We start from the raw sequence: 23393 nt of genomic DNA, 5'->3' as shown, positions 1-23393 counted from the left end.
AGATCCTCACTCACTCTGCAACTCTTTCCCCCTGACTCTCTTCAAATACCAGTTTATTCTATTTCTTCTTTCCTCAGGTCCGGAGTCCCCATATCTACTCTATCAGTTTACACATCTCCTTTAGATGGAGGATAATTAAAGGAATCTCATTCATCTCTGAATGTGCCTAGCACATGGTAAGCCTCAAGTGTTTGCTGAATGATCAGAAAACATCTTTCCACTGTTGCCCTTTTACACATTTGCTTTCACTGTATCCTGTGAAATACTTTTCCCCCATACCTACACCCTGCTGCATTCTCAATCTCCTGGCAGGAACTAAATCCTGACTGCACTGAGGAAAGTTTCCCATCAGCCGCTCACATTCTCCTGTCCATCCCTCAGTGTGTGTCTGTCCTGGGCCAAGGGGCAGAGCTGAAGTGGTACAGCACGAGTCTGTCAATCTCTTAATTCCCCACGGCCGCATCCAGGTCTTCCGTCTTCCTAACAGTCGCTGCTCCTAATGCAGTCAGCACTGCGAGATTGCAAAGTGGGCAAAAACCCCCACGTTACCAAAGCGTTTGAAAAATAATTACTTCCATGGGGGAAAAGAGGAATTAGGGCTGGAGTTTCAGACTAAGGTTTTTTCCCTGAAGTTAAATGATAAAGATTTATAGCTATCAGAGAAAAGCTAGACAACCTAAATATCACTGAAAAATGCATTTTCTTACTAATTCTTGCCCAAGGAATGGCTTTTCCTGTCATCACAGCACCGTCATTAACATCATTTTTTACAGTTTCACCAATGTTGTCCCACTATCGTTAGGACAAACCAATTTTTTTTCCTAAGCAAGACCACCATCAGTTCTTGAAACACAAATCTGTTTCTTTAGTCCTTCTCATTCTGTCCAATTTGTTGTATGAAAACCTCACAACATCAGTGAAGAACAGACTTCCTAGCCAACTAGTTGTACTACTTATCACACACTGTACCAAATATTTTACATGCATCTTATTTATCCTCACAGCAAATCTTCTCAGGCCCAATTACCATCATCACCATACAAATGGGAAACATTTTTGGTAAAATTAAGTAATTTGCTTAAAGTCACCAAGTTAGGAAGGATTCAAACCTAAGTCCTCTGATTCCAGTCTGTCCTCTAAAACACTGTATTATATCTACTTTTCCTTGTCATTGCCACCTAGTTACCTGTTGGTTGTTGTTACGTTTAAGAGCACTGGCAACTAGTTCAGACTGCTCCCCTCTCTTCTCTAAAATCTATCATCATCCTAGGAACTCCAAAGCCCAGTAGACGACGCCCTCAAGACGCTAGCCTTGCAGTTTACCAACCTCCTCAACTAACACGAACGTCACTGCCCACCTCACCAAAGCTATTCCTTCCCAAGGACACACCTCGGATCACCGCCCAGGCCTAACCCAGTTTTCAAATCTTTAACTCTGATTAGCTCTTCGACCACAACGGAAGAGTCCTTACAGCTCCTGTCTCCCTATCTCTTGCCACAGACATCCCTCAAAGTAAAAAAAAATTTTCTTCCCTTTTCTCTCATTCAAATCCTCCATTCCCATTTACTTTCGGTTTCCTACAATTGGATTTCCACTTCAGTATGGTCATTGGTGACCTTCCGCAACAGACTGGTTACGGGTAACTTCTGGAACCTGACCTGGCCTGGATGAACAACATTTCCACAGTTTAGAATTTAACTCCAAAAGTGAACAATGACTGGAAAAAGACAAACACATTTTAGCACCCAAAGTATGGCATCTGATATGGAGCATATGCTATCCTGGGAAATACATGCTTTTAAACACATTTGTCTTACAAACATTTTTTGTACAGAAATACAGAAGAGCCAGGAATTGCCTGTCACAGCCCACATGTCACCATCATGGCATCGATTACAACATCACAATACAGTTACCATGCTCAAGACCGGCAGACTGGGCCTCGGTGATGTAACAGCCTGGCAGATCTCGCCAATGTCACACCTTCACCAACTACAGTGTGATTACAACACTGGTGTAATTCTCATTTCCTATTTTGTTTTAAGCAGAGAGGTGCCGTGGCACAGTGATTGAGAGCACGGGCTCTGGAACCAGACTACCTGGGCCTGACCCTGGGGTCCCCACTCCCTGAGTGTGTGATCTCGGGCAAGTAAGTTAACCTATCTGTGCTTCAATTTCCTCACGTATCAAATGAAGAGAGCAGTACTACCTACCTGATTAATCAGTTAACATATTTAAAGTGCTTAGAACCGTACGTGGCATATAGATAATGCTGTAAACATCAGCTAACGTTAACATTAATATCAGATAAGTATTTTTTAAAATCCACTGCTTGGATGCTTCCAGCTAAATGGTCTACCTTAATTGCTAAGTCCAAAGAGCACTTTTCAGCTTACAACTTACTTGACGCTGTCGACCACTTCCTCCTCCTCAGAACTCTTCATCTGGACTCCAAAGACCATCTTCTCCTGGTCCTCCTATTCTTCTGGCTGCTCTTCCTCAGTCTCCACGGGCTCTTCATCTCCATTCCCCGCCACCCAAATGTCAACTCTTTTCTTTTCACACTTACTCTCTCCTTGGGTGACCTTATCCACACACCTATGGCTTTTAAAAGAGCACTTTCTGAACCTCCATCATTTGCAGTGCTTCGCCATGATTTTTGCCATTTCCACATATCACATGTATTTTTATTTACTTGGTATTTCTCTTTTATTGGCTTCACTTGGCATAAGTGATAACGGCCACAATATCATAGGTTTGATGTACAATTTATGTTTTTCATACACATTAAATTCCTAACTATTCAAAAATTTTTAAGTGTTTACCTATGTACCTCTATAGATTATCATACTGCACTATAGCACACAACAACTAAAATGTCAAATGCTGAAGACTCCCAATTTCTTCCATCTCATGACTTCTGGACCCTCCCAGACAACTGCTACTGGATCTTGACCAAGATGTCCTACAAGCCTCTCAAATTCAATTAAGTTCAAAAACAAACAAATCTTTTTCCTCAAAAACAAAGGAAACTAAGTTCTTTCCTCTTTCTGTACGTAATCAGTTAACTACTCTGTAATGTCACCTGGTTACCCAAACTAGAAACTCGGGGTCAATCTAGGCGCCCCAGTCTCTTTCAACATTTCTACACAACTCTCCACAAAATCCTGTCATTTCCACTCCCCTAAGAAATCTCAAATTAGCACGCGCACACCCTTTCATGCCCGTTGCCACTGCCTTAGTTGCAGCTTCATCTCTTCTCCTCTGAACTAAATGAACGAGCAGTCTCCTAACTGGTGACTTGTCTTCAATCTTGGCATCCTCTAAAACACTGATCATAACATTTTACTGCTTAAAATCATTCAATAGCTTCTCTTCATCTTCAGAATAAAGTCCGAACTCCATACTACAGCATAGAAGACCTCTATGATCCTTTTCCTGCTTTTGTCTCCAGTCACTCTGACACTCAACTTACAAGCCAGTCATTCAACTGCTTGCATTCTTAAACCTTATTCTGCAGCAGCCTAATGCCTACCAGCCCTTAATACTGGATTCTAGGAAGCGTTTCCTGATCTTCTTGCTACCACCAAGTCTATTTCTGCATCCCTTCTCTGTAAGCCCAGAGCACCCTGCCCATATCTTTTGACAGCAGTGTTCACACTATTTGGTCTTCACAGGTTTATCTCTGTAGGTTCACTATGGGTCCAGAGGTTAGGCTGTGCCCTACTCATCCAGGTTTCCTAGCTCAGTGTTTCCCCAATTTTTTAATGACATTCCCCCAGGCAGAAAACTGCCAAATCCACTTGTCACCTGTACTGTTATTTAATATTTTTCTTTAGAATAACTCAACTTTTAACTTAGATGTAAACTTGTTTTAACAGAAAATTTGATATCACCAAGAAATCTTATGTTTGATAGGACAGGACTTTTTTCCTAATACAAACGAAAACATATTACTAAAATTAAATTGTTAAAGTAAATGACTTCTAATCTCGTCAGCTATGATGAACTTATGAGGGGTTCTCTGCAAAACAAAGTGGGTCCTCGACTTAAAAATTTTTTCACTTTGCTGAGTTCATAGAAATAGAGAACATTTAAAGCCATCCTTCCTACCCCGCCAAAAGAAACAAACCTCTAGCTAGAACTAAGCTTACAAGTAACGTAGTAATGGCAAGAACAATGAGATCAGGACATTGAGCCCTGGACCAGAAGCAAAATGAGGGAACTGAAGAGCAGTCCCATGAAGCTCCTTGAGCCCAGCCAAAGCTGACACAAATCCTATGAGAAGGAAAGGACCCCCAATCAGACTCTCAAGATTATCAAAGAGAAAGATCAATCAAACAGAAGTTCATAAGAGATCACTGAGCACAAGAGGTGATAACTCACCATGATGGAGAGACAACAGAAAAAAACAAGCAATAGCTTTAGACCCCAAAGGACATCAGACATTGGGATGGCCATAGTCTAAAGAATACCCACAGTTTGAAAAATATAAGCAACATCAGACTATAAAAAATGACTGGGCATATCTAAAAAAGAACCAAGTGAAACTTTAGAAATTTAAAATATAGTTGTTAAAAGTAAAATAAAAAAAAAAGATTTGAAGAGAAAATTGATGAACTAGAAGATGTGCCTGAAGAAATTACCCAACATCAAAAATTCTGACAAAGAGTCAAGGAAATGAAATATATGAAAGATAAAAAGTGATCTGGAAATAGTTTAAAACATATACATCCAGTTAAATGTCAGAAAAGATAAAATCAAAGAGAGACAATATTTAAAGAATAGAGAATCTTCTAGATCTCATGAAAAACAAAATTCAAAATCAGGAAATACGTGTATCCAAAAGAAGATAAATAAAAAGTAATCTCCAGCTAGACTTAGAAGTGAAATGTCATAATATCAAAGACAGAAAATCCAGTGTAGCCAAAGGAAAAAGAATATTTTCTTCAAAGAAGCATAAATAAAACTGGCAGCAAAGAAGCATAAATAAAACTGGCAGCAGACTTTGCATGTAAAATAATATATTCACTATGCAAACAGAAAATAAACTATCAATCTAGAATTGTATACCCCTCAAAATAATCTCTCAAGAAGGATAAAATAAAAATAATTTTAGATAAAAACTGCTGATCACCAAGAGACTTGAACTAACTTCTTAAAAATACCAAATAAAAAACATAAATTGTCTGACTGGATTAAAAGAAAAATCCAGCATCGTGTTCTTTACGAGAGACACCTAAAATGTAGATTAAAAAAAAAAAAGTAACAGTAAAAAGAAGAAAAAGAATATTTCAAGTAAATTATCTCCAAAAGAAAGGTGGGGTAGACAAAACAAATCCTAAGGGCAACAAGCGAAATTAGGCATGGAAAGGGTCACAACATAGCGAAAAAGAGAACATATTCTCTAACTGGGATAAGGCATGTGTAACCTTAATACCAAAATCAGACTAGATGGTTAAGAAAGAAAAATGACAGGTGATTTCGTTTATGAACAGATACAAAAATCCTAAGTAAAATATTAGCAAACTCGACCCAGTAACTCACAAAAAAGACAATTCACCAAGATCTATTTGGGTTTATCTCAGGAAAGAATGTAAGAATTAAGAATTTTAAAATGTAGTAATTGGAATCCATTACATTCAACAGACTAAAGGAGAAAAACCACAAGATCTTCTCAATAGATGCAGAAAAGCGTGTGACAAAATACAAAAACTTCTCTAATTTAATAATCTACATAAACTCATAACAAACATTTGTAATGGGGACACTCCCTTTAAACTCAGGAACGAGACACATATGCCCAATATAATCACTTCTAATGATAAACCATGATCACTTCCATTTAACATAGATCTAAAACCATTCCAGCATATTAAGACAAAAAAAAAATTTAAGAGAAAATAGAGAGAACCAAATTATATAAAAAAAGAAAAGATACCAATGAACTAAAAAACAAAAATATAACAGAAAGAACTAGTTAGGCCAAAATTTAATCCAATTTCATCACTATTTGCAAATGATATAATTATCCACATAGAAACCCAGAAGAATTACAAAAAAGATATAGAAGTTTATCAAGTGGATCACTAAAGATCAATATAAAAAAATCCATTAAATGTCTATTTACTAACAATAAACAGAAAACAGAATCTTAAACAACACTATTTACAATAGCAACAAAATACATCGGAATCAACATTTAAAAGTGTTAGATCTATATGGAGAAAATTACAAAACTATATTAAAAGACATTAAAACCTAAATATATGGAAATACATACCACATTCTCAGGAAGGTTAAAAAATTTTAAAAGATTTCAATTCTCCCCCAAATCGATTCAATCAATTCCAATTAATTTTCAGAGATTTCATGTCATGTGACAAGTTGATTCTTAAAACAAGAACGAAGGTCCAAGAACAGCTGAGACTCAAGTCCTGATATCAAGATGTCTGGTAAAGCTATAGCATTAATAATTATGATAGTGGTATCAACGCAGAGATGGACAAGTGGCAGAGAAAGGTGAGCCAGGAACAAACCCATGCATATAGAAACTACACACATAAAGTGGTTCAGCAGATGACTGGGGAACAGAGGGTCTGGTCATTCAGCAGGTATGAGGACAACTGCAGCCTTGTTGGAGGAGGGGGGAGTGAATGTGCCTCACTGCCTCACGCCATACACAAAATTCAATACCAAATAGATTATGAACTGAAATCTGAAAGGCACTTTAAAACTTAAAAAAACAAAAACAAAAACAATATAATCCGGGGGTAGAGGAAATTTCCAATTAGATTACATTAAAAATAAGAATTTCTGTTCACCAGAACACACCATAAAGAGTGAAAGACAGGCCATGAACTGGAAGAAGATATTTACAGTGCATATAATAAAGAGTCAGTGTTACCAGTTTATTAGTTTTAAAAGACAATCCAATAGAAAAATGGGTATAAGATATGACCAGGTATTTCAGAAAAGGAAAGCAGACGCTTCATAAATATATGAAAGATGCTCAAACTGTTTAACAATCAAAGAAATGAAAATTAAAACTACAATGAGGCATCATTTCAAACCCATTTGGCAAATATTAAGAAGTCTGTAGATAACGAGTGTTGGTGAGGATATAGGTCAATTGTAACTTTTACGCACAGCTCATCAAAGCATATAAATTGACAAAACTACTGACCTAAATACAAGCTGGTACGACCACTTCAGAAAACAATTTGGTATCATTTTATAAAGTTGAATATTTATACTTCATACTCTAGCAATTCTACTTCTAGCAAATAGCTTACCACAGTGGTATTCCAAAGCTTTTTTTTTTTACTGCAAATCACCAAAATGCTTTTAAAAATTACATACTCTTTACACTTTAATATGACACCTAAAAATTTCAGCCTAAGTTTAAATAATTACAAAAGATGAATTTCTAGAGTATCAGTGACATTTTAAAATAAAACTGACATATCATTGGTTTAAATTGTTATAATTATCATAGCATCGAGCTAATAAAAAAATAACTATACATGCTGATAATTAAACATAAGTAAAAATTTTTGGAAAAGCAGCTCTTAAGATGGAAAGTGCTTAGATTAAAAGAGGCTTTCTATAACACTATACGCTGTATTTTAAATTATGCCTTTGTTTTCTGTGGAGTATTTCTATTTGGGGCAATGCCCTAATAAGATTCCATGTAGGTGAGAGGTATGCCTTCCTTATATAACATAGAAGTGCCACTGTGAAAGAGAAGGTGGGAAAGTAGAAGCAGAAGGACTCAGGCATTACCAATTTTAGAAGTACACTCAGAATTTAAGGATCTATAAATTGATTTACTAGTATCCCTTGTGCTCAAGTACTCCCTAAAAAATTCATTGTTCTTCTGGAGATCATATATCCGGTGTTAAAATTAGAGAAATTCTCGCAACTGTGTACCAAGGATATGTACAAGAATCTTAATAGCAAAACATAGAAAGAACCAAAATGTCCATCAACAAAAGAATGCATACGCTGTGTTATATTCGCCTGTGGAATATTACACAGCAGAGAAAACTAAGGACACATCTATACTCAATTATCAGTGACTCTTAGAAACATAACATTGAATGAAATAAGTAAGTCTCAGAAAACTGTATCCAGTACTTCCTTTTTAACTCAAAAACAAGAGAAATCATATAATACATTGTTGAGGGATGTAAACATATCTGACAAAATTATTTTTAAAAAGCAAGGAATGACACAAGTCAGGACAGTAGTAACTGGAAGTGAGCACATTCAATATGGGTCATTTTTATTAGATTGAGTGGTGGATTGACAGGTGTTTGTTTAATTGCTTTGTTTCACAACTTGCATGTAGATTACATATACATTGACTGTATTAAATATTACATTAAAGAGAAAAAAGATTTCAAAAAACCATTTATATGAAAAACGTATTTAATTAAAATCACCTCACCTGCCACTAGAGGCATATATACTGTGAAAATTACCATCTTTACATCAACCATAGGAACTGACATACATTAAGTACAAAATAAATGGAATTAATCTTATGAGGACCGAATGAGATAGACTGAGCCAATTAGCTGTGACAGATGAACCCATAGGCTGACACACCGGCTAGAGCAAAAGCCAAATTAAGCGGCAAGCTAAAGTTATAAGGAAGCTGGTCAGTAAAGAGAAGGCAAAAATGTAAAAGTCTCATAACATAAACTGTTAGCAAGGATGTGAGGAAATGGGCATCCTCAATACCAGTGAGAGTGAAAATTAGTACAACCACTTTGAGAGCTTCTGTGATATTTGGTTAAGTTGAACATGCACATATCCTACTACCAACCCATTCTACTACTGGGTGTATTTCCCAGACAAAATTCCAAATGTGTGTACAAGCAGACAAGTACAAAGATGTTTATTACAGGATCGTTTTTAGAGTCAAAAACCAGAAACTACTTCAAAGTTCATCAATAGGGAAATGGATAAATTATGGTATATTCATACAATGGAATTCTATACCAGCGATTAAAATGAATGAACCAAAGATAACACAATTATCTAATTTATTTGTATATAAATCTCAAAATGTAATGCTGATCGAAAAAAGCAAGTTGCAAAAAGGACACATCGTTTCATACCATTAAAGTTTAAGAAACAACACTATATTATTGTTTATGGATTCACCATGATCCAAGTATAAAATATGCACAAACCTGAACACGGTGGCTCTCCAGGAAAGGAGAGAGAGGAACGGAAACCACCACCCATTAACTGCAATTTTTATTTTATTTTTTAAAGGATCTGAAGTAAATTTGGCAAAATATTTACATCTGTAAACCTGAGTCATGGATTAGATGCCCCCCTCTTTACTGTATATATGAAGCATTCCAGAAATTTAAAAATAAAGTAAAATTAAGCAAGAGTAAGAAAATTGAGCAAATGAACAGAGAAACAGGCACCAAATCGCAGCTTGCGCGCAAAGCACGGACCTTTGAGCAAGAGGAGCAGCAGCTGAGTCCCTAATGGGTTAGCAATTTCTTTCCCTACGTATCCTTATAATAAATCCCATTTCCCTTAGACTACAACGCTAATTACTCGTAATAAAAAATGTCCTAACCAGAGCTGTAACTATGAGGAAACTGCTCCCGGGGGAGGAGTAAAATCTGGAAAAAAGTCTCCTTTCTCTTGTCAGGATGCTGGGCAAATCAAAAGATAATTTTGGTGAACTCCATAAAACACTACATGAACCGTTACGTATGACCAAGAACGCCAGGGTCGGCTAGAACCTACTGCGCAGTTGGCAAGTGCATATATTTTGGAAGGAGTCTCTGGGTGTCTAGGGTGCCTCTAGGGCGCCGCACTGGTACCAGCCCAAATTCACCTACATCTCGGCTCGATTTTTGGTCCTTGCCCCCCACCCCTTATGAACAATCTGGCTCGAAAGGCCACGCCTGACGTAGTGAACACTATGCAGCAGCTGGCCAGACGCGCTGCGGTCCCCCGTCCCCATTAGCCTCAGGAGAGCGAGGATGCTCCGAAGAGGCGCGGGGGAGGGGCGAGCGCTGGGGGAATTTCGCCTCCCGTTTTCCTCCTCAGGGATCCGAGGCGCCGCCTCTGGACGCGGCTGCCATTCCCACGAAAACAGGTGGCGCACACATAGGACACAAAACACGAGACGACGTTCGCGAACGAAAACCCGCACACAGCAGATGACGTCCTCGACAGGACCCAGACCCGGCGCGCGCGCGAGGAGACACCCGAGAACGCCCACCCGGGCGGGCGACGCTCCAGGCGAAGGTCACGACTGCAGGAGGCGCGGCCACGCGCGCTGGGGACGCGCACACCTCGGAGAGGGGTAGTGACAAGACGTGGGGGCCACCCACGTGGGCCGGGGACGCCCATACTGTCTCCAGGAAGAACCCGCACGGATACAAAGGAGCCAGGAGACGACACACGGGCGCGTGCCCGTGCGCTCGGGCCGGGAGACCCCTCGCCTAGCAGGGGTGTCACCCACAAGACCAGAATGTGCGAGCGGCTAGGGAAGCCGCACACAAAGGGGCTATCCCCCCACCGTCGCACAGACACCCCGAGGGGCCCACGCTTGCAGAAGGGGGACACCGGACAAAGGGGACACACCCACTGAGGCCGACAAAGGCGGCCACACCCCCCCAGCGCGCCGGCATCCCGACCCACGCTGACACACCGCGGGCACCACAGGAGACGCACACACATCCACACTCACCACACACCCACGGAGGGGGTGTGGAGGGCCCCTCTCCCCGGGCATCTCGGCTGCAGCGCGACAAGGTGACACATCCAGGAGCCCTGCCGCGCGCCAGCTGTGCACTCACCCGGGCCCGCCGCCCGCGAGCCTCGGACGCGGGCCGGCGCCGTCGCCTCGGGCCCTCCACGTCTGCCAGCGGGCGGGCAGGCGGGCGGGAGCGAGCGGGAGCGGGCGGTGGCGCGGGCGGCCGGGCGTCACGTGGGCCTCGGCGCACATGCGCAGTCGCGCCACCCCGCCCCCTGCGCCGCGGCGGCTCGCGAGCGATCCCGCCGGCCCCAGCGCTCGCGAGCCCCGGCCGGACGAGGGTCGCCGTGCGCCTGCGCCCGGGCGGGGGGCGTCGTCTCCACTCGGCTGTTCGCTGGGCTTTTCCTCTCTCGCCCCCCTGCGGCTCCAGGGTCGGCGCTTGCGCAGGGGACTCAGCGCTGAGGTAGTCGAGCTGTTGGGAGGGGCTCAAATGGGCGCTTGAAGGACCCCGGGTCGAGGGTCACCCCCTTCATCCTCGAATGAAATACAGAAGCGCTCCCGCACCCCCGAGAAGGCAGAGGCTGCTCCTGGGCGACGCGGCCCAGGCCTGAAGAGGCCGCCCGGGCCTAGTCCCCCGACCTGCCCTGCCTTTCCCGCAGGGAGGCGAAGCCTGCAGAGATGGAGGCGCCTCTGTCCCTTCTCAGCCATCCCCTCCCCTCCGCGGCAGGGTGTGCGCGTGCACGCGAGGTTTGGGGGCTGGAGTGCGCGCGTGCAAGCGGGCGTGTGTTTTGGAGGTGTGTGCGCTGGATGGCAGTTCGCAGTGCTTTAGGCTGGGAAAAACACCGCAGAGGCTGTGCCCGTAGCCAAGCGATGAGATTGTCACAGGCCCGTGATGAGGGGGAGTACGTCACTGACGGGTGATTGTGTTTCTTCCCCACAGATTGTCTAAAGCCACAGGGAAAATGGTGGAAAATTCACCGTCGCCATTGCCAGAAAGAGCGATTTATGGCTTTGTTCTTTTCTTAAGCTCCCAATTTGGCTTCAGTAAGTACTTTCCTGATGGATGGCCACGGCCTTTTGCTTGTGTTCAAGGACAAGGAAATTATTGCATTCGTTCTTAAAATACACCCACATGAACTGTGATGCCTTCTACCTATGTTTCTTTCTAAGAAAACCTAAAGGGAACTCATGTTTGTTCAGGGTGTTCTATATGCCAGATACTAGCCTAAAAGATTTAATCTTAAATATTTATACAGCACCAGACGGGATTGCAAAGTGAATAAAAGCCAGTCTCTGTGGTCTTGGTCTTATGGACAAGACAGACAAGTAAATCTACAATTAGCAGTGTGGTAAGTGTCATAGGAGCCCAGTGGAGAGACATGAAATCAAACTGGGAGATTGGCTTTCTTCCCAGCTAGAAGAAGGAAGGCCTTGAATGAAGGGTTTGGAAGTGAGTGAGTTGGCGTGACTCCAGTGCAGCATGTGGGAGCCAGGGAGTGAAGGGATCTGGCTAGAGTCAGGTGGCTTCACATCCTGGACCTCATTGGGTCCCCATAAGATAGATCCCTTTGTACAGGTGAGGAAACCAGTGCTCACTGGGACAGTAATATCCAGAGTCACACAGTAGGCCCGGGTCTCTCCCCAAAAGGATTTAAGAATCACGAGGAAAACAAGGGAGAAAATTGAGTGCCCATGATCCAACTTCTTGGAATTTTGCAGAAACCAGGGAGGTGGGGTTGTGATAGTGCCTCTGAACCTTAACTACTTCAACGTGGCCTGCCAAGCCATTGAGAGGGAAGCCTGTGAAGTGAAGTCACAAATTGAGTTCAAATCCTGACTCTTCCATAGATTGGCTGTGTGACCTGGGACTGTTAACCAATCTGAGCCTTCACATTCTTCATCTAATAGTGTTTATTCAGTACTTATTCACAAGATGGTCTTATGAGGTAAGTATTGTCCTCATTTTACATATGAGAATACTGAGGCACACGGGTTTTAAGTAATGTGCCCAAGGTCACACAGCCAGTAAATGATAGAGCTAGAATTTGAACCCAGGTACTGGATTGGCTTCATTTTGCTCCTTCTTATGGCTGTTGTGAGGATTAATTGCCATAATTTATGCAAAGCACTTAAAACAATGCATAGAAACAGTAATACTTAAATGTTTGCTGCTGTTATTACCAGCAACATCGTCTTTTTTGTAAATCCCTGTTCCATAGTGTATTTGAAGGATTGGAAACTACACAAATAAAAGCAGTAACTTTAAGACCTAAATCCAGTAATACTCAACAAAAATTAATTCAACAAATTTTTGAGTGCTTACTATGTGCCAAGCACTGCTATAGGCAAAGGAGGAGCAAACAGTCAAAAATCTGCTGTTTTCATAGAGTGTTCATTCTAGTGGGTCAAGAAAGCCCCACTAGACAAATAACTAAACCATATACAATGTCAGACAATAACATGTACCAGGGGGAGAAATTCAGCAAGAAAGGAGGATAGGAGGAGGTTGCTGTTTTAAATACGGCAGTCCCGAAGTGCCTCACTAAGATGAGGTTTAAGCACAAACATGAAAAGAGAGAGCCATGTGACGATCTGGAGCAAGGAGCCTCCCAGACAGGGACTAGCCAGTGTGGAAGCCCTTCGGAAGAAGCATGCCTGTGGGTTCAAGGAACAGATGGGGGTCAGTGAGGTTGAAGCCTGAGAAAGTGAGGCAGAAAGTAACGGGATAAAGGAGTTCAGAGGTCAGTTCCCTGCAGTTACAGTAAAGCTAGGTGGCGGGTGCAGGAGGGTTTACGTGGTTCCCTACATTGAGATAGTTGCTATTTAAAAATGAGATGATTGTCTTAGTCTGCTCAGGCTGCTATAACGAAACACCATAAACTGGGTGACTTAAACAATAGACATGTTTTTCTCACAGCTTGGAATCTAGGAGGTGCAAGATCAAGGTGCCTGTCTTGTTGGGTTCTTGGCGAAGTCTTTCTTCCTGGCTTGCAGACAGCCACCTTCTTGCTGTGCCCTCACATAGTGCAGAGAGCATGAGTGAGTTCTCGTCTTCTCCTTTTCTTAAAAAGGGCGTTAATCCCATCATGGGTCTCTACCCTCTTGACCTCATAACCTCCCTCCCGCCCAAAGGCCCACCTTCAGATACCAGCACAGTGGGGATTAGGGCCTCACCATATCAATTCCAGAGGGACACAAACATTCAGTCCATAACAGTAATTACAGAAAATGATAATAGCCTTGAAGGAAATAAGGGGAAATGATAAAAATGAGAGGGTGGTGGGTAGGAAAGAGCTGTAATAGCAAGTTATTGGGGAAAACTTCTCTTAAAGTGAGATTTGAGCTAAGACATGAAGCAGGAGAAGGAACCATCGGTTTAAAGAGCCGAGGGAAGAGCATTCCAGGCAGACAGTACTCGCTACAAGTGCAGTGGCCTTGAGATGCGGACTGGAGCACAGTGCGCCAGGCCTAGGCTGGAGAGGAGGCAGGAGCCAGATCATTGATGTCCTCGCAAACCCTGGTAAGGAGTTCGGATTTTATCCTAAGGGACTGAAAATTTTGAGCAGCGAAGTGATACAGTCAGATTTATATTTTTGCAAAAGCACTCGTCACTGTGTGGAGAATGCTCAGGTGTTCTCTTACTTTAGGGCCGGAGTTGCTGGGCACTCGCTCTGGAAATCTGGGGTTGTTCTTACTTGAACTTCCCCTCCCCACAACTCATTCATCCCCACCCGCCACTGAATCCCATGGGCCTCCACCGCCTCTGTCGAGGCAGACACATCTGACACGCACCCATCACAGTGACTCACTTGAGATGCAGGCCAGAACTCCCCTACCTAAAACCTCTGGTCAGAGTGTACATGGTTATTTCTCTTTATAGTTTGCTATATCTTTAAAGTTAAAAACAAGTGCAATATCCAGTTGTCTCCATTGCCTAGAGCATAAAGTCCATGTTCCTTTTACAAGATTTTTCATTATCTGGGATCTGTTTTTTCAAGCTTTATTTCTCAGCAGTCACAGCCTTGTGCTTCATGTCCCAGCCACTCTAAACTACTGAGAGTTTCACCTAAATCACACTTCTCACCTCCGTATTTCTGTTAGTGCTCTTGCCTCTGCCTGAAAGCATGCTGTGAACACGCTGCATGGGTTCATGTTCCAGCGCAGTCACTTTTAGCTGTGAGATTTGGGGCAAGTTACTTAAATTCCCTGAGTCTCCATTTTTTTCTTCTGTGAATTACGAATAACAATAGCGCATACCTCTGAGGAGTTTGAGGTGTACTAATTTGTGAGAATAGAGACCGTGTCTTATTTTTCTGTATACTCTTGACCTTCACATAGTGCCTGGCATATAGTAGATGTTCAATAAATACGTAATCATCGAATTATTTCCATTTATGAATTTACATTTTGTTTCCCCACAATTTGTATTTTATTAACCTTAAAAACTCTCTCAAGTTTCAAGCCAGTTGCTCACAACCCTCTCCCTCTGCCATCTAGCCACACCAGATCTCTCTTGTTCTCTTCATGGATCACGGCAGAGAATACTATTTTCTCTTATTTCCTTCCTTCCTTTCTTCTACAGGCCCACCCATAAACATTTTTAATCCCACTAACCCCATATTTGTCCTTTAGGCTCCAGTTTTAGTCGCTTCCTCCAGGAAATTTTTCCTGACCATCAACATTAACTTCATCAACACAGTGTGGGCTCAGGTCCTTCCTTGGTGCTCCTGTATCATGCTTTATTACTCGCTCATTAGCACTTAGCACAGTGTAGCAAAAATATTACTCATCTCTATTCCCTGCTAGATTTTAAGCTCATGGAGGGCAGAGGCCATCTCTTGTGGGTTCACTTTTGTATCTCATGTTTCGGACATACAAAATTTTGTAATACGTGTTTACATCAGCGTTGCTATAGGTAGTTTGAAATTTGTCCCTGCCACTTACTGTGGGCAAATGATGTAACATTTCTAAGATTCCATTTCCTCCTCTGCACAGAATTGTCTTGAGGATTAAGTGAAATAATGCAGGTGAAGAGCCTAGAAATGTGCTTACCCCGCAGTGAACGCTCAGAGGTCCACTGTCATTATTACACGGGGACAATGGTAAAGGGTGCCAGGGACTTGGACTGAGGAAATAAGATTATGTTTTGGGAGATAAGGCAGAAGCCCAATGTGTAGTGGATCAGAGCAAGGCTATATAAATTCATCTTTAAGCCTTAAATGTCTATAATTATTTCAACCTTGTGGGATGAAGTGTTGAACACCTACTATGCATAAAGCAAATCGCTAAGTGCTGTAAGGATTACAAGAATTGCTAAGGCATGATTTCTGCCCCTAAATTACTTAAAATATAGTGTGAGAGTTAAGACTTTTTTTTTAAATTGACTAATGAAGAAAAAGAGTTGTTTAATGGGTATTAGTTTTTAGATCTGCAATAGAAAAGTTCTAGAGATCTGTTTCACAGCAGTGTGAATATACTTAACACTACCAAACTGACACTTAAAAATGGGTAAATTTTATGGTAAATTTTGTTATTTTTTTTACCACTATAAAAAGATGTCTACTATAAGGTCATTGTGATAACTGTTATAAGAATGATACAAATAAGGAGCTAGAATAACTGAAGGGAAGGAGAAATCGTTTCTGAGTGGATCAGGGATGCTTCATAGGAGCTTTTTGTTACATCTGGACCTCAACAAGAGTTTCATGCCTTACTGACCTTTTTTTCTCTCTTCTACAGTGCTGTATCTCGTGTGGGCTTTTATTCCTGAATCTTGGCTAAACTCCTTAGGCTTGACCTATTGGCCTCAAAAGTAAGCTTAATATATTGCTTAAATAAAATAAGAGTATGTTAATACTATTTTGAAGGATCAGATTTTTCTTTACACTACCCAAATCTTAAATATTTGTTTTTTTAAGATATATAAATGAAAAGCCATATAGAAATTTAAAGCTTTTTAAAGCTCATTATTGATAAATCTCTAAGTAAAGAAGACGGGGTGAACACACATTTATCTCCGTTGCCTCCCATCTTGCTGATGTAACCCTATAGAAAAAAAATTTCTAAGGTATAAACCCACAGGAACAAATAATGGGATAGCGGGTAAGAAGTATCAATGAAATTTGAGGAAGTGGATTGCAAACAGCTGAGTGTTAACCGACTTGGTTTCCCCATTCTCCATATTGCTGAAGGAGAGCCACCAGCAAAAGTATTGGTGCCCTAGAATGCCAGAAAGGCTTGGCACTTGGAGGTACCAGATACCTCTTTAGCATGGTAATTCTGGATTGGACTGAGAACAATGTTTAAAGAGCGTTAGACCCTCCAGTCCCCCTCCTCAGCCCTCAAATCAGGGAAACCAACCCTACCCTCCCCTGCAGAAGGCTGGAGTTTATTACAGGCCTTGTGGAATTATTTGACTTTCTTTTATGTACATGGGTTGCTTTAATTAAAATTAAATTTTAAAAGTTATGTTAACTTAGTGATGGACTCTTAGAAATTAAAACTTGTTGAGAAATCTGTTATCTACTCTAATGTCGTCTTCCGCAGGTACTGGGCAGTCGCATTGCCTGTCTACCTCCTCATTACTGTAGTCATCGGATATGTGCTCCTGTTTGGAATCAACATGATGAGTACCTCTCCACTCAACTCCATTCATACAATCACAGGTAAATTCACATCAAAGGAGAGTGCTGGGGGACGGAGAGTGGGCATTAGCGCTTTTATGAAGAAAAGCAACCAAGAGTAGCCTGCAATAAGTGACACGCATCGGCACAGTAAAAAGATCCTGGGAGAAATAAATGCAAAGGGAATGTTTACATGGAGAAAGTAAGTTCTGATGACTATGGTGTTTATAGCTCTAATAAACAGGTGTATGTCCCATAAACACCACGGGTGTATAATATGTTCTTCAACAACTGCCTGAGAGAAACTTCTTTTATCCTAAATAGGCAGCGTTGATCAAGGGATGGCAGAGGTCCATGCAGACCTTGTCGGGGAGGCAGGATTTGGGGGGCTGTATCCTCAGGATCACTATGTACACCTGACCCCAATTAGGTGGATAGACGAACCACAGCATGTATTTGCAGTTCTTTTTTTTTAAGTTTTTGTTCAAGTCTAAAGATTAAAATAAATTAGATTCTTAAGCTTGCTTCGATTCTAGGAAGTAAAATATTTTTTACGTTCCCTGGAATGGTTTTTTAACTTTTCAAAAGCCTTTTTTCATGAGCCTATACAATGTATTTTGAAAATCAATTGTAGTCTTTTTATATTTCTTTTCTGATAACCTGCTGTATTCTCTGCATTCTTGACTGGAACTACAGCAAATAGACAATTTGTGCAGAGAAGGGAAAGTGTTGTTTGCATGAATGACTAATTGTACCAAATGATTCAATAGTTTCCAGGTGTTGATTTAAATATATATTTTAAGCCTGGATAGAATTCTGTTCCTATGAGAAATGTGCAAATGGGACTTTAATTATTGGACAGTTGAATGAAATATTAATTTCTTAACCAAGTTAGAGGTGCATAAAAGTACTTTGATTTCTAATTGGGACATTCTTAGAGGCAGAGGGAGATAATTCAAGTCATCTTTTAATTATATTTAAATGTGATATTTGTCATTATCCAAACATTAGCCTCGTAAGTTATATGGTGGGTCTTTATACACCACAGAGACTGTGGACGAAATTGTTTGGGTGAACAAAGCCTTTTGTCCTCTTCTTGCAGATAACTATGCTAAAAATCAACAGCAGAAGAAATACCAAGAAGAGGCCATCCCAGCATTAAGGGATATTTCTATCAGCGAAGTAAACCAAATGTTCTTTCTTGCAGCCAATGAACTTTACACCAACTGAATTGTATGTAGACTAACATCAAACATTTATTATAAGTTTTTGACATAGCAGTTTGACCATATTTATCTCTCTTATGAATACTTACTCTTGAAATACTTTAAAAAATGTAAGTTGAACTTGTCTTAGATTAAGTTCTATTTATATTGTAAATGTTCTCAAATATTAGTTATTTATGGACAGAATAAATAAAGCACTGCATTACCATAAAGCAGACTTCGTGAAACATAAGTATCAGTAGAAGCGAGAAGTCCCTCCAGAGAGTCATTCATGTTGTCACTTTCAAAGGGCAATCATGTCCTTCTTGCTGTGTATTCTTAGAGGCCCAGAATTTGGACTCTTAGATTTAGGGGAGGGGTACGTTGACGTATGGGTTCTTGACATCAGTTCATGTCTAAGACACGAACAAATATATTGAGTACTTACTGCGTACCAGGTATTTTTTAGGCACTGGGGATGAAGCAGTGAGCCTACATCTTAGAGGCAGAGGGAGATAGACTAAGCAAATAAACAAGAAAATATTCTTTGTGATGAATGCAATACAGAGAATTAAGATAGTAAATGTTCTAGAAAGCAAAGGGATGACGACTCCTTTAGACTGAGTGGTCAGGGTAGGCTGCTCAGTGAGAGGCAGTCGAGGCTGAGATTTAATCAGCAAAAGCAGGAGCCAGTCATGTCAAGATTGGAGAGACAGTGAGTTTCGAAGTACAAAGCAGCTAGAGCACAGACCTTCAAATGGCAAGGAGCTCTGTGTATCCTAAGGACCGAAGGCCAGCAGGGGGCCTAGAGCAAACTGCCAAGGGCTTGTGGCTGGGGTGAGCCCGGAGAGACCCAGCCCTGACTGTGAAGGGCCTGGTAGGCCCGTGTAGCAAGCTGGGTTTAAGTGTCAGTGTGGTGAGTTTGCGGCATTTTGGATACTGAGCAGCTGGTAGGCTTTAAGGACAGGTGTGACATAGCCGATTTGTGATTTTAAAGAGCCACTGGCTCACCCAGTGCACAGATGAAGATCAAACATTCTAAAAAGAAAAAAAAGCCACTGGCTGGTAGATGGAGGACGGATTTGAGAGGAAGAGTTGGGATGGGGCAAGCGTGTGGAGGTGACCACACACATACACACACTCACTGCCATTCCACTCTCTTAGCCTCTCTCACTCTCTGCCTCTGAGAGGAGACCACACTCTGTGGCGCGTTGCCCCTTTTTTAATAAACTTTCCTATTGGCTCTTAAAAAAAAAAAAAAAAAAAAAATGTAGGCAGTGAGACCAGTCAGGAGGCTATCGTGTCAGTCCAGGCAGGGAACGCTTGCCACTTAGAGCAGAGCGGTAGCAGTGGGCAGGGGGTGGATAGCTTCGCAGCATTCATTCCTTGGAGACATAGCTCACTGGGTACGTGGATCTGGGTTTGCAGGGCGGGCAGGCTACTGAAAGAAGTTGTGAGCAAGTGTCGTTCCTAGGTTTTTTAGGATTAAGGAACTGAGTACATGGTTATGCCTTTTGCTGAATCAGACAGTATTTGGAGAAGTACAGTTGAGGGAGTTGGAAGGTTTGGTATATGAGTTAATTTGAATGACACTGCCTTATTAACATCTGACTGTATCTGATGTAAGGTTAAGAAACTTAGATATAAGTTAAAACTTAGAAATAAGTTTTAAAAAAACAAACCATGTATAATTTGCAAGCGAACCAAATCTAAACTCATCTAGCATTCAAGGCCTAACTTTTGACACCCTATATCTCTACATGGGAGAGGCGTCACACATTTTAACCTATGCAAATTTGACTATACCTTCTGTAACAAAAAGAAAATTAATAATTTTAAATAGTTGGGGAAAATAGAACTTCCATTTCGATAACCATCTCTCTGCCCAGTAAGCATGAGATAGTTGACATGACTCTGCTGCTTCTGTTCCCTAGTGTATCCCAGTTCCTGTATTATTTTATGGTGAGAATATGTCACCACACTTAAGAGTAGTTCGAGAAGCATGCCAACTCCATCAAGGATAGAATGGTAAATAAATTGTGGTCTGTTTATTCAGTAAAATACCACACAGACATGCAAACGAGAATGAATTATTGCTCTACCTAACAACATGAATGAATATCACAGATATAATGTTGGGGAAAATTAGACAATATGATTCCATTTATATAAAGTTCAAAATCAGGGAAAAATACCCTGGGAACAAAAACCGGAATAATAGTATAACCAGGAGGCTGATGAGAAGCCTGCCAGTGAGTTGGAAATGCCCTACCCTTCCTCCCACCCCCTTTGCTAATCACTTTGGAAGGAAATGCCCTACATCTCCATCTGTATCTGACACATATTTTAAAAAGTATGTTACCTGGGTATAACATGTTTTTAAAAATCATAAAGTTACATCATTAAGATTTGTGCTCTTGATATAAGTTACACATCAATAGAAAGGTAAAGGAGAGTGCCTGTGCCCCAGCCCAGAAATTTCGATTCATTGGTCTGAAGTGAGGCTCAGGCAGGGGTAATTGGTAGCTCAAGACACGCAGCCAGGGCCGAGAACTTTGGCCTTAAATCGATTGGACTTAACAAAGGCTCCTGTCCACCCAGGGGAAGGGGAGGGGGTGGTCGACGTTCATTTTGGAAGAAGAGCAACAGGTGTCAGAGCAGCCGCCCCCCCACTGCTGAGGCTCCTGCCCAGGTCTGCGTTATTTCCTCATATTCCCCTGGGCGGGCGATGGGCCTGTGAAGGTCTTGAAATGGGTCTTGGTCACTCCAGACCCGCAGTGCACTTTGAACCTTGAGTGAACTTTCACTCTGCTTCCCAACCACATTGTCCATGTATCTCAGAGGTGACGCCACTGTTTATCAAACTGGGCTGCACTTCTTTGAAGGGTCGCAATCAGTTTAGTGCAGTGATTCTCACTTTGTCTAATCTCAGGACCTCTTTATACTCTGTAAAGAGTGAGCCCAAAAGAGCTTTTGTGTATGTGGGTTATACTTAGAAATTAAAGACAGAAGTTTTAAATATGTTTGTTTCTAGATAATAAACTCATTACATTTTGAAATATTTAACATTTTATGAAAAATATATTTTACAGAACAAATTTAGTTAAATGAGTTGATTTTACATTTTTGCAAATCTCTTTAATGCCTGGCTTAATGGAAGACAGCTGGGTTCTCAGATCTACTTCTGCACTCGGTCTGTTCTGATACCACCTGTCACAAAGCCTCACGAGAGAACGAAAGTGAAAAAGACAAATAACATCTTAGTATTACTATGAAAATACTTTTTCAAAGACTCAGTAGGACACACAGACGCACTGAAACAAGGTCTCCAGACCATACTTTGAGAACCGCGTGCGTGCGTGCGTGTGCGTACGTGTGGACTAGAGCAGAATACTAAATGGTGGATGCCTTGCACTTGATAAGGGTAACTGTCTTGATCCAACCCCTCTCGTGACCACTTCAGATCCTCCGTTTCTCCTCTTATTCCAGCCACCGATGCTGCTCTGACCAGGTCCACACAGGAGCCGGTCAATAGTGCACCCTGGAAGGATGGGGAGTTAACACCCTCGGGACACCCTGGAGCCCAATTCAGGGACAGTCGTTAATCCTCCAAAGAGACAGTTCTGAGTTTCTTTTCGTGAGCTCCTCAGGAGGTCGTGTGAGGTCGAGCTGTGGTTGCCATGGCGATGGTGAACCCGTTAACACTTGCATTGGCTCTTCTGTTTTGCTCCCCTTGCTTCCCACTCTCTAGTGCCACTTTCCGAATAAACTGCCCACGCACAAGCCTGCGCCCCAGGCTCTGCCTTCAGGGGATCCCCACAGAGATATTTGTCTCCTGTATAAATGTTGCTTCAGTTATAGGGCCACAGTGTATAATGCATGTCCCTGACGCACATCGTAATTTAAGAATAACGTTTGGAAGACAGTGTTTTGCCCAAATTATAGCATAAAACACTCCAAATGAAAAGTGTCAGTAATATAAAAGATGTTCTAATTTTAACAAAACCTCCTCCAGTAGATTCTCAGTGAGAATTAAACTAAAAGTCCAAATATGAACTCACCTAAATGAAAAGGCAGCAGAGTCCAAATTCCAAATTCCACCCTCCCTAATTTCTTGACCTGCTGTGTTTTAGAAGGATCTCAATCCTGTTTTTCTTCAAGAAGCTGCTGCCTGGTCTCTCATGGGAACAGATGTCACTCTTGAAGCAAATCGATCCAGCCCAAAATTTCCTGGATGCCCCACACACAATATCATATTACCAGCCCTATTCCCACGGAACTTAGAAAACCCAGCAAAATCGACTGCTACCACAGTTGTCTTAGTACTCAGTGCATTAGACAATATAGACACCCCCGCCACACACACACTGATCACCGAAGTGCAGACTGATAAATGTGGGGGAAAGCGAAGCAGAAAAGGAAAGATTCTTCTTGATTTGTCTTCCCAGGATCCAGGTCAGGCTGGGGCAGTTGCCAAGCATCTCAATCACTCTGTAAAACTCAATTGGGTTAACGTAACTGTGACACTATTTACTACTGTGCAGTGGGCAGGAATTTTCTTATCCCACCTCTTCTAATCGGGATAGTCTCAGTCAAGACGTGGCAAAAGTTTGTTGTTTTAAAGAATGGCACTTTGAGATAGCCACGAAATCTGGGGCACAAACAGCTGGTTTCTCAGTGGTCGCCTGTATAGACTCATGACCCAGTGTTCTCTTTCCCTCCACGCTTCGTCACCACAGAAGTCTCACTGTGCCAGAGATGTGATGGAAACCTCAGTTAGGGGCCGTAGGAGCCATGGAGCCAGACGGCGTTACAGAGAATACAGT

At 41.8% G+C, this 23393-nt stretch overlaps 2 protein-coding genes across 20 annotated transcripts in view; one reads left to right on the top strand and one right to left on the bottom strand.

The window, feature by feature from the left end:
* The window catches only part of TTC3 (tetratricopeptide repeat domain 3), a 102021-nt gene extending 91095 nt beyond the window's left edge, over positions 1 to 10926 (bottom strand). For 4 of the 14 annotated variants that reach the window (XM_039857726.1, XM_039857734.1, XM_039857728.1 and 1 more), the window contains exon 1: positions 361 to 500. In XM_039857726.1, the coding sequence (XP_039713660.1) occupies positions 361 to 463 (103 nt within the window). In that variant the 5' untranslated portion in view covers positions 464 to 500. Of the gene's footprint in view, positions 1 to 360; positions 502 to 2404; positions 2813 to 10733 lie in introns of those variants that run through there. The other 10 variants (XM_039857739.1, XM_039857737.1, XM_039857742.1 and 7 more) reach the window with 7 other exon arrangements.
* PIGP (phosphatidylinositol glycan anchor biosynthesis class P) lies at positions 10757 to 18803 on the top strand. Of its 6 annotated transcripts, XM_039857749.1 has the most exons (6): positions 11680 to 11783; positions 12588 to 12685; positions 13657 to 13778; positions 16479 to 16551; positions 17286 to 17404; positions 18465 to 18803. In XM_039857749.1, the coding sequence occupies exons 2-6, from the start codon at positions 12681 to 12683 to the stop codon at positions 18590 to 18592; spliced, it is 447 nt and encodes a 148-aa protein (XP_039713683.1). In that variant the 5' UTR covers positions 11680 to 11783; positions 12588 to 12680; the 3' UTR covers positions 18593 to 18803. The 6 variants fall into 6 exon arrangements, with proteins under 6 accessions (XP_039713685.1, XP_039713681.1, XP_039713682.1 ...); XM_039857751.1 differs by lacking the exons at positions 12588 to 12685; positions 13657 to 13778 and adding an exon at positions 10757 to 10798; XM_039857747.1 differs by lacking the exons at positions 12588 to 12685; positions 13657 to 13778 and adding an exon at positions 11026 to 11202.
* Positions 18804 to 23393: the final 4590 nt, after the last annotated feature.

The sequence above is a fragment of the Pteropus medius genome, unplaced genomic scaffold (genome assembly GCF_902729225.1).
Source record: "Pteropus medius unplaced genomic scaffold, Ma_sr-lr_union100, whole genome shotgun sequence".
In the NCBI taxonomy this organism is placed as follows: domain Eukaryota; kingdom Metazoa; phylum Chordata; class Mammalia; order Chiroptera; family Pteropodidae; genus Pteropus; species Pteropus medius.
Note: the sequence above shows the minus strand (reverse complement) of the source record. Positions and strands in the feature narration are given on the sequence as shown.